Raw genomic sequence first — 12,173 nt, forward strand, 5'->3', positions numbered from 1 at the left:
GGGATCTGTGGACAAGCACCCCAAGATGTGCTCTAAGTGTTCTAGTGTCTCATCATTCATTGAGAATGCCCTTGTTTTGTTCCTTCTTCCAAAGTGCATCACCTCCCACTCATCACGGTTAAATTCCATTTGCCATTGTCCCACTTATCGCACCAATCTGTCTACAGCCAATTTTTGTGTCATTCGCAAAGTTGTCTGTCATTCCTTCCATGTTTTCATGTAGATTGTTTACATATATTACGAACAATAAGGACCCTGTGGTACGTCACTGAACATTAGGTCCCAGGCACACAAGTAGCCTTCTATTACCTTGATGTCACAAGGAATTAAGGGCTACGGGAGAATGCGGGTAAGTGGAGTTGAAATGCCCATCAGCCATGATTGAATGGCGGAGCGGACTCAATGGGCCGAATGGCCTTACTTCCACTCCTATGTCTTACCACCCAGTCTCCTGTTAATTTTGGATCCAACTTGCCAAGTTACTCTGAATGCCATGTGATTTTACCTTCTTTATCAATTTCTTATGTTTCCCACCTTCTCAAAAGCCTTACTGATACATTTCAGCAACTGCACTGCCCCCAACCACAAGATCACCTCCTTGAAACATTCCATCAGACATGTTAGGCATGATCTCCCTGACAAAGCCATGTTAACTAACCCTGATCAAACCTTACCTCTCTAAATGGAGATTAATTTTCTCCTTCAGAATTTGCACCACTTGTTTCCCTACCGCTGATGTGAGATTCACTGATCTATAGTCCACTGATCTATCTCCACCACCTTTCTTGAAAAGTTGAACCACATTAGTTGCCTTCTGGTCTCCTGGCACATCTCCCATGGCTGGAGGTGCATTTAAAATTTGGTCATGGTCCCTATGATTTCCTCCCTGATCTCCAACAGCTACTTGGGATACAACTCATCCAGCCCTGGGGATTTTTTCACTTTCAAACCCAAGAAAACCTCCAATACCACTTCACTCCCTATATCAAACTACTCAAGAAACTCACAGGCCATTATCCCCTCAAATTCTGTTCTTACACCCTACTTCACCTGAGTGAAGACATATGTGAAGTACTCGTTTAACACTCTACCAATAGTCTCCAGCTTCACTCGCACACATTTTCCCTTCAGACCTAATGAGCCCTCTTCTTTCCCTGGTTATTCTCTTCTTCCTGATGTACTTACACTAACGACTTTCTAAGGTGGGGGCAGAGTAGTATGCTTCAGCCGGAGCTCATCCGTTTGTCTGTTTCTTCTCTCATTTTCTCTCCTTTTGTGCTTTTTATCTGTCTTCTTCCTTCTCACTGATGTTGTGAACTCCTATCCTCAGCGCGGACTCAGCAAGTCATCCCCTCGGCCCCACGTAGCCTCAGCATGGACTTCTAGCCTCAAGGTGATTCTAGAGTAGTCATTCAGCCTCAAGGTGAAGCCCAGCACAGTCTGGAGTCAAGACCCAACATGGACTAGAGGCTAGGTGCCAACGTGGACTGAATTGAAAGACTATTATTCTGAAATTCTTATTTCTCTATTTTCTAATGTATTCCTACAGTCTGTAATTCTGGACTTTTTATTTCTTTGGGTTTTCTAATTTTTTTTCCTACGAATTTGTAATGAAGAATCTGTAACTAGGTACCTTACTCCTAAGTTGGTGCCGTATGTGGCAAGTTGTAAGTGCATTCTGGTATAACATGACAATTGTGCTCCTCTGCAACGTCGCACTATAGAAAATCACGCTATGGAAAACGCCAAAGGTAATCGTGCTGTAGAAGATAGCTATAGAAAATTGCTATACTATTCAGTAGGAAATTTGTGCTTATCCAAACAACGTCTACAATTTGTCAATTGTGTTAGTCAATTCGCACTGACGAAACGAGTGTTGTACCAGAATGTCCTGGACATGACAATAAAGCTAATTCATTCAGTGTTTTTCTCATGCCCCCTCTTTGCTCTCTTAATTGCTTTCTTAAGTTCTCACTCTGTACTTCTATACACCTCTAGGGTCTCCACTGATTTGCTCCATTTACATTGGCAAGTTCACATTCAATTGCTGTTCTCCTTCTGCAATCATCAGTATAACAGTCAAAAACCACTCAAAAGCTTCAGACCTGATGATGATGACAATCTGTTGTTTAGTAAAGAGGGATCTGTCAGAATCATTGGTTGAAATCTTGCCACCAGCTATCTTTATAGGCTTGCTTTGCTTCTTTCTGGTGAATTACTTGACTACAAAGTGACTCAGTTTTTTGAAGTTAGAGCATTGTTTTCTACATGCTGCCTTCTCTTTTATGTGATTTACTCACAATACTTACATCCCGCCCACTGGTCTTAATATTTCTGCTGGTTGGGCTGCAAATTATGTGCTCCTTTTGTCCAGTTGGTTGTTCTCATTATGTCCAATCCTATCTCAGATGAGAACAGCTGTCAGTTGTCCAAGCTTTCAGGATCCAGCTAGTTGTATCAGTGTGGTTGTATGTTCATTATCATGAGTTTAGATGGATGGCTGGTTGTCATGCACAGTGATACCATCATACGTGGGTTCAATTTCCCTGCACCAGCTAGGGTCATCATGAAGGACTCTGCTTTCCAATCTATCCCATCACCCAAGGGCATGGTGATGCTCAGGTTAAATAACCACCAGTTAGCTCTGTCTAATGAGACAACAGCCCTATGGTCTTGCAAGAGTATAGCAACTTTACCTTTATAATATTATTATATCTGAGTTTTAGTATTATTGTCCCTCTCCTCCTTAGCTCTGATGGTGAACACAAATTATTTATAAATGCCTTAAAGTTCAAATGTGTCTTCAAGCTCTGCAACATTTCCACAGTCTGGCTTCTCTGCTCCTCACTGAGATCAGGGTTACAGCACTCGTTCACCAGCACTGGTAGCAGCGTTGCTACATTTGCTCAAGTTTTAAAAAATTTATTCCATAGCTTTTTCATACTTCTGTCATCTAAGGTTGAAAAAAATTCCAATTCTACCTCATGTCTCCTTTCATGTTGAGAGGGAGTGGAAAATGCACAGCCATTTTGAATCACAAAATAATTGAAAATTACAGACTATTGTTTGAAATCATATTTTCCTTGGTCTCCTTTCAGTACCTGACTCTTTTACAGCTCTGAAAATCCTCACATTGCTATCATTTGTCAAGTGATGAGTGCTCAATGGCTGCACAGAAAAGGCACATGACTAGAGTGCGGTGCTGGAAAAGCACAACAAGTCAGGCAGCGTCTGACAGCAGGAGAATCGATGTTTCAGGCATAAGCCTTCATGAATCCTCCTGTTCCTTGGATGCTGCCTGACCTGCTGCCCTTTTCCAGCCACACACTGTCAACTCTGATCTCTTGCATCTGCAGTCCTCACTTTCTCCTAATCACATAACCAGAGCAAACCAGCCAACTACAGAGTATAATTTCATTTCTCTAATCACATTATTGAATGTTTCAATAATTATTAAAAAATTAATTATATGCAATGAATTCTAAATACTTTCCGAGTGTGACTGGGCTGTGGCCTGGAACTCCCTCCTAAGGACACTATGGGTCAGCCTACAGCACAAGGACTGCAGTGATTCAAGAAGATAGCTCATCACCACTTCTCAAGGGAAATTTGAGATGTGTAATAAATGCTAGTCCTGACAGCAACACCCACATCCTGAAAATGAATTAAAAGAGACGTACATGAAGAGGCCATTCAGCTCCTCAAGCCTGTTTAACCAGTGAGATCGTGGTCTCACTGTATTTTAAATCATTCTACAAATCTTGCCTCCATATCTTTTTACTATCTAGCCACAACGAACTTTGTTTTATCGCACTTTCTATTACCTTCATTATACTATTTCAAACACATGCACAAAATGTTGCTATTTAAAAATTTAGCACTGCTGCCTCACAATGCCGTGGACCTGGGTTCAACGCTACCTTCGGGCATCGGCCTGTGTGGAGTTTGCACATTGTCCCCGTGTCAATGTGGGTTTCCTCTAACTGTCCAAGAGTATTCAAAGTTTGGGAGAAGATTTGTAGCTCGGGTGCTTGTTGTTGTGGTTCTGTTCGCCGAGCTGGGAGTTTGTGTTGCAAACGTTATGTCCCCTGTCTAGGTGACATCCTCAGTGCTTGGGAGCCTCCTGTGAAGCGCTTCTGTGATGTTTCCTCCGGCATTTATAGTGGCTTGTCTCTGCCGCTTCCGGTTGTCAGTTCTTGCTGTCCGCTGTACTGGTCGGTATATTGGGTCCAGGTCGATGTGTTTATTGATCGAATCTGTGGATGAGTGCCATGCCTCTAGGAATTCCTTGGCTGTTCTCTGTTTGGCTTGTCCTATAATAGTTGTGTTGTCCCAGTCAAATTCATGTTGTTTGTCATCTGCGTGTGTGGCTACTAAGGATAGCTGGTCGTGTTGTTTCGTGGCTAGTTGGTGTTCATGGATGCGGATTGTTAGCTATCTTCCTGTTTGTCCTATGTAGTGTTTTGTGCAGTCCTTGCATGGGATTTTGTACACTACATTGGTTTTGCTCATGCTGGGTATCGGGTCCTTCGCTCTGGTGAGTTGTTGTCTGAGAGTGGCTGTTGGTTTGTGTGCTGTTATGAGTCCTAGTGGTCGCAGCAGTCTGGCTGTCAGTTCGGAAATGTTCCTGATGTATGGTGGTGTGGCTAGTCCTTTGGGTTGCGGTATGTCCTCGTTCCATTGTCTTTCCCTTAGGCATCTGTTGATGAAATTGCGCGGGTATCTGTTTTTGGTGAATACATTGTATAGGTGTTCTTCCTCTTTTTGCAGTTCTGGTGTACTGCAGTGTGTTGTGGCCCTTTTGAACAGTGTCTTGATGCAACTTCGTTTGTGTGTGTTGTGTGGTTGCTTTCGTAGTTCAGGACTTGGTCTGTGTGTGTGGCTTTTCTGTATACCTTTGTAGTGAATTCTCTGTTCGGTGTTCTCTGTACCATCACGTCTAGGAATGGGAGCTGGTTGTCCTTTTCTTCCTCTCTAGTGAATCGGATTCCTGTGAGTGTGGCGTTGATGATCCGGTGCGTGTTCTCTATTTCTGTGTTTTTGATGATTATAAAGGTGTCGTCTACATATCTGACCCAGAGTTTGGGTTGTATTTGCGATAAGACTGTTTGTTCTAACCTTTGCATTACTGCTTCTGCTATGAGTCCAGAGATCGGTGAGCCCATGGGTGTTCCGTTGATTTGTTCATATATCTGGTTGTTGAATGTGAAGTGTGTTGTGAGGCACAGGTCTAGTAGTTTAAGTATGCCATCTTTGTTAATAGGTTCAACGCCCTGTTGTCTGTTCCGTATGTCCAGCAGGTTGGATATTGTTTCTCTGGCTAGGGTTTTGTCGATAGAGGTAAACAGTGCCGTTACAGTGTCCAAGAATATGCAGATTAGATGGATTGGCCGTGCTAAATTGCTCATAATGCCCAGGGATGTACAGGGTAGGTGGATCAGCCATGGGAAATGAAGGGTTACAGGAATAGGGTCAGAGATGGGATGCTTTTTGAAGGGTCAGTATGGACTCAAAAGGCCAAGTGGCCTACTTCCACTGTCAGGATTCTAAATAGTAACGTACATTACACTTAACAATAAACAATGTTTGAAGACTTAAACAACTTGGACGTTAGTAAAGCACTTGACAAGCAGATTCTATAAACTAAATGACAGTCTTCTGCAACTAAAGTATTTTAAATGAGTTAAAATGACACCATGAAGAGTTATGTTCTACCAAAGAGAAAAGAAAATGGTTCCATCAAACTTTCAAAATGTCATAAACATACACTGGTTCTTTAAATGACATTAAATACAACTAAATAAAAGATCTTCACACTTCATGACAAAATTAGTAAACCTCATACCATAAATAGTAGTTGCTGTGAGATATGTCAGGTGGCAGATGTTGTACATCTCAATCCTTATATCTTTCCAGATTCCCTGTGTAGGAAACGATGGACCCCAGTCCCAGCTGAAAGAGCATTGCTCCTAAAAGTTAATGCACAAAGGTGTTAAATAAATCAAAAGTATTCATTTTACTGCATTTGTTAACTGCGATCTCAGGAACCTGTTAGTTCAGTGCATATGAATTAGAGTAGGAACAGGCTATTTGAACGTTTGCCTAAATACTAATAGAATGGCAAGATAAAAGTAAGTGTTTTTTAAAAAAAATTGTCATAAGTGGGTCTATTCACAAATATTGTCTGAGAGGCATTTCTCCTAAAATTAGTGTTTCCAGTTGAAATGATTTCACTGTCACCATACTTGGAGCTAGTCTGTAATTTCCATCGGATAATGCTGAAACCACAGAATGGGATGTTTACTAGATTATATTAGATGAGATTCCCTACAGTTAGGAAACAGGTCCTTCGGCCCAACAAGTCAACACTGACCCTCTGAAGAGTAAACCATCCAGACCCATTGCTGTACGTTATATTTACCCTTTACTAACGCACCTAACACTATAGGTCAATTCACCAAACCTGCACATCTTTGGATTGTGGGAGGAAACCACAGCACCCAGAGGAAACCCATGCAGACATGGGGAGAATGTGCAAACTCCACACAGACAGTTGCTCAAGGCAGGAATTGAACCCGGGTCCCTGGCACTGTGAGGCAGCAGTGCTAACCACTAAGCCACCGTACCGCCCTTCTCTGATGAGAATAGGAAGAAACAAGCTATCTGGGGAACATTATCAAGGAAACAGTGAATGTAGAACCATCATTCTAAACCTTTATACTCCACACATGTACAAGATCATGATTGAAAAGGAGACTATAAAGTAATGTCAGCAACCCACCCAGACAAGCTGGGACATCATGGCTTTTATAAGCTTGTCAGAGGTCTTGGCTTTTGATTGAAATGTTATGTCATTTCTATGTGTTCTAATGGATAGTGCAGGGAGACCACATTGCATTGGCTGATATCCTTTCTTCCATCACCAAATTTGAGATACACAAAATGGCAACTCAGTTTCATCTACATAACATGTGACTCCATCTTAAACCAAAAGACTACAGTGAAGTCTTTAGGATGATTCTGTGGAATTTGATAGGATGCTAAATAAATGCACATTCTTTCACATACGTCAAGTCGTAGAGGCATATAGCGCAGAAACAGTCCCTTCAGTTGAACTCACCCATGCTGATCAGGTTTCCTAAACTAGCCTCATTTGCCTATGTTTGGCTCATTTTGCTCTAAAGCTTTCCTATCCACGTACCTGTCCAAATGTACTTTAGATGTTGCTATTGTACCTGCCACCACCACCACTTCCTCTGGCAGCTGATTCCATGCACATATCACTCTACATAAAACATTGCCCCTCAGGACCCTTATAAATCTTTTCCCCACAATAGAGGAGTCCAAAACTAGAGGGTATAGGTTAAGGTTATTAATCTATACTCTCTAGTTTTGGACTCCCCTACCGTAGAGAAAAGACCTTGGCTATTCACCTTATCTATGCCCCTCATGATTTAATAAACTTCTATAAACGCAACCCTTGATCTCCCACAGTCCAGGGAAAATAGTTCCAGCCTATATAGCCTCTCCTTCCAATCAAATGGGCCATGAAATGTCCTTGACAAATAGAATTAAGGAGAGTCCCAAGGCATTCTATTAGAAGCTAGGGAAGGGGTACGGTCCATTCAAGGACAAAAGAGGGAAGTCATGCATGGAGCCAGAGGAAGTATGTTGCATTGGCACTCACGAAGAAAGACATGGTGAATGTTAAGATTAGCGGGTATATGTTGATATTAATGGGGGGGGGAGGAAAGGTGGGGTTGGATGTCTTGAAAAACACACCTCAGGATACTGAGGGAGGCAAAGGAGGAGATTATTCGGGTCTTGAAGAGATCTGTTCAGCCACAGGCGGGGTTTCAGAAGACTGGAGAATATTGTTCCTTTACTTAAGAAGGGCAACAGGAAAAATTCAGGAAATTCGAGGCTGGTGAACTTTACCTCAGTGGTAGGAAGTTATTGAAAAAAGATTCTTAGGTATGGGATTTAATTGCATTTGGAAAAGAATTGATCCAATTGGGATAGCCACCATGGCTTTGTGTGGGGTAGGTCTTGTCTCAATAGCATCCTATCAAATTCCCCTTTGAGTTTGTTGAGTAAGTGACAAAGATGGTTGATGAGGGTAAGGCAGTGGATGTTGTCTACATGAACTTTACTAAAGCATTTGACACGGTCCCTCATGGTAGGCTGGCCCAGAAGATTAAGTCACATGAAATCCACAGTGAAGAGGTAAGTTGAATACAAAATTGGCTTGGACATAGAAGACAGTGGTTAGTTGTGGAGGGGTGTTTTTCTGTTTAGAAATCAGTGACCAGTGGTGTTCTGAAAGATCAGGACTGGAACCTCTACATATAAATGATTTAGCTAGTCTGATTAGTAGGATTGAAGAGCACATGAAAATTGGAGGAGTTATGGATAATGAAAAAGTTCGTCAAAAATACAGCAAGGTAGGGAACAGTGGAAAATTGGGGTGGAGAAATAGCAGATGGAGTTTAATCCAGGCAAGTGCGAGTTGATGCATTTGGGAGGTTGAATGCAAGAGGAACATACACAGTAAATGGCAGGACCTTTAGGAGCAGTGATATACAGATGGATCTTCAAAGTTTGTGAGAAGATTTGTAGCTCGGGGGCTCGTTGTTGTGGTTCTGTTCGCTGAGCTGGGAGTTTTTGTTGCAAACGTTTCGTCCCCTTTCTAAGATGGATCTTGGTGTGCAGGTCAACAGCTCCCGAAAGTGGCAAAACAAGTAGGTAAGATGGTAAAGAAGGCATATGGCATGCTTGCCTTCACTGATTGGGACACGGAGTATAAAATTTGGTAAGTCATGTTGCTGCTCTACAAAATTTTAGTTAGGCCACATCTTAACTATCGTATACAGTTCTGGTTGCCACACTATAGGAAGGATGTTAAGGATTTGGAGAGGATCCAAAAGTGGTTTACCCAGAATGTTTCCTGGGTTAGACGCTGGTTAAGACTTTCACATTTACTGCAATGAAGAGGGAGGTTTTTACTCATTAGTAGTAACCCAGCTCCATGGTGATAAACAGCGATATATAGGGTACTACTCTAGTGCTGAGGGTCCCAAAGTGAATGGCTTGCCCAGATACATAGCTGCTTTAGACTGTGCCACGTGGGAAGTGAGGGTTTATAGTTTTGCATACCAAACACACCCTTGTAGAAATGTTAAATACAGGAAAATTACGCACGGTTTCTAACAGGAGAAGGGCAAAATGGGAGGCTGTTCTTTTGCCACCAACCAAATCCGTTAACATTGTACGAGATATCCGGGAAAACCCAGAAGGGATGTTAGGCAATGGCGAACCACGTATGTGGGAATGTGGATGAAAAAGTAGGGGAAAGTGGGATAAAGGATGTACCCCATGGAGGCACCAGACAAGATCCTGTTCGTGGATGGCTCACGGAAATATGTAGATGGTTTGCCACGAATGGGATGGGAAGTAGTGAACGCCGAACCACAAGTTATCTGAGCGGGGTGAATGCAAGTAGGTCTGTCAGCCGAGTTGGTGGAGTTTGTGGCCTTCACGGAGGTGACAGGGAAGAATATTAACATTTACATCGATAGTAAATACGTGTTCGGGATTGCCCATGATTACATACAGTTTAGGGAAGATGAGGATTTGTCACCACAGGGGGCACCCCGGTCAAGCGTGGGCAGATAATAAAGATCTTACAGGAGACCAGTGAGTTCCCATTGGAGGCTACGGTGTTGAAGGTCAAGGTCCATCAGAAGGAACCAGATAAACAGAATCCTGAATGGCACATTCTTAATCAGCTCTAGAGACAGAAGACATCCATCCTATAAACATCACCCAATCGCATGGTGATACCCCCGAGGGTGAATGCGCCAGGTGGAAGGTGCAGGGGGCCATGCCAGACGAGGAAGGTATCTGGAGATTGAATGACAAGGTCCTGCCCCCAGCGTGCATCCAACGTACTCTTATGCAATTACACCATGGCATTTCCCATGTGGGGCATGATGCTATGATAACCAGTATCGGGAAGGAATGGGCAGAGATATAGCTTGATTCTGTCACCGCTGTGTGACGTGTGCCCAGCACAACCCAGGCAGGCCCATTAAAACTAGAATGGGGTGCCAGCCATGCTCAAAGGGGTCCTGGGAGCATGTACAGATAGATTTTACAGGACTGCTTTCCCAATCCCATGGGAAGACATATTGCCTTGTGATTATTGACCAATTCACCAGGTGGGTCAAACTCGTGATCAAACTGTGTGCACACGCACAGAACACAAGAAACCATCTTTCGCGGGCTTTTGTTGTACATGTCATCCAGATTATAAAAACTGCTGTACCTGTTGTTCTGGGAGAGATGGCACGGTCAAGTCCTGCAATTAGGGTCAGAATCACACTGTCCCTCCCAAAACCTTGTGACTTAATAAATTTGATTGATTTGCTTCTACATTTGATCGACTTGCTTCTAAATTTGAGTTTTATAAACATTACTACAACAGAGAGACATGATCACGTCCAGACAGATGGGATTCATTTAGCATAGTATCAAGGTTAGCGCATAAATGGCGAGCTAAAGGGCCTGAAATGAACTGTGCAATATTCTATGTAGGAGCAGTTAGTTTCAAAACGTTAAACTTGTGACAGGGAATGAAAACCAATTCACAGTTGCTGTACTTTTGCATATTAGGGATCAGATTGCTTTCCTCATATAAATACTACAGGAATTTTCCAAGAAGCTTAGAGCTCCTATATGTAGCTTTAAAAGAAATCAAGGCCCTTACAAGCACTTCCAGTTGTACTTCTATCAGCAAGTCTGGAGTAATCAGCCCTTTCCTCTTCGTCTCTTGGGCAAAGATCATTCAGAAACATGAAGTGCATGAGATGAGGTGTAATTATTAATTCTGCACAACACTTAAAGGATTCCAGTTCCTGCTCCCTAAGTAGTTCTATGTTCTGTACAAAATGAAGAACACTATCACATACAAGCACAAGAAATAGAAGCACACTATATAGCCACTCAATGCCATAGCTAATCCTCTACCTCAGCTACAACTTTCCAGTTATCAATTAAATTTTGAACGTACTCTATGTCTGAGCATCCACAGTTTTTTAATGCATAGAATGCAATAGATTCACAAGCCTCTGAGTGAAGAAACTGCTCATCCCAGTCCCAAACCCTTACGCTGAGACTTAGACACCCAATTCTAGATACACCAGCCAAGAGAAACAGCTATTCAGCACCTACCATTTGAAGTCACTTAAGATTTTTTACATCTCAATGTGATCATCTAATATTTTTCTAAACTTCACGGGACATATAATACCCTCAGCCCAAGTTATTTAAGTTACTGTTACCCGATATGTTTCAAAACATTTAGCAACGTTCATTATTTTGATACGAGATTGCGAACTGAAGTTACGACATGCAGAAATTCAGACTGAAGTTCAGGATTGACCTTTAAAGTTCCAGACCTTACAAAGCAGGTGTGGCAAAGTTTGGAGCTAATCACAAGAAACCAGATAACTTTTAACAAACTGACAAGGTATCTGGGGACTTCATAGGATAGTCATAGTGGAAAGAGGAAGGGGATTTTAGTCTGGAATATCTATGGTTATGTTGTGTAGCACTTTACATAGAAAACTACTTTAAAGTAATTAGATAAGACCATTTTTTAAATTTAGTAGTGGTTGGTTAATTTGATTCCTCTACAGCAAAATTAATTTGTTTTAAACCACAGAACCTCGCTGTTATATTCTTCAGTAAATTACTGAATCTTTTGGAGATCATGACAATGTCAACAAGCAGAAGAGAAAAAGTGAAATCAGAAAATAAAATGCTACATTTCCAATAGGTGCATATTATACATTTGATGCATTCCAACATCACAAAGTTGTATCAAGAATTAATTTATGTGGTAAGTATCTTTGCAAAATTAATTATATCTGATCAAGCAGGTGCACAAACAGAATGTTAACAGCCATTTACATGCAAAGGAAGTTCTAACCCTAACATTCAGAAGCTGTTCCCAAAATGGCTTATCGGATAATTTTATACTATCAGTCTAGCCTACAGCTTGGATTTAAACAATTTACTTTTAAAGAGTCACAGAATGACTGCAACACAGGGGAGGCCATTGGCCGTTAATGTCTGTGTTGGCTCTCAGAAGGTTAAGCTTCATGCAGAGA

At 41.9% G+C, this 12,173-nt stretch overlaps 1 protein-coding gene across 1 annotated transcript in view; it reads right to left on the bottom strand.

The window, feature by feature from the left end:
- The window catches only part of manba (mannosidase, beta A, lysosomal), a 101,450-nt gene that overhangs the window by 64,736 nt on the left and 24,541 nt on the right, over nucleotides 1-12,173 (bottom strand). The window contains exon 5 of the mRNA XM_060851655.1: nucleotides 5,846-5,969. Within this exon, the coding sequence (XP_060707638.1) occupies nucleotides 5,846-5,969 (124 nt within the window). The remainder of the gene's footprint in view (nucleotides 1-5,845; nucleotides 5,970-12,173) is intronic.

This window comes from Hemiscyllium ocellatum, chromosome 36, assembly GCF_020745735.1.
Source record: "Hemiscyllium ocellatum isolate sHemOce1 chromosome 36, sHemOce1.pat.X.cur, whole genome shotgun sequence".
Taxonomy (NCBI): Eukaryota; Metazoa; Chordata; class Chondrichthyes; order Orectolobiformes; family Hemiscylliidae; genus Hemiscyllium; species Hemiscyllium ocellatum.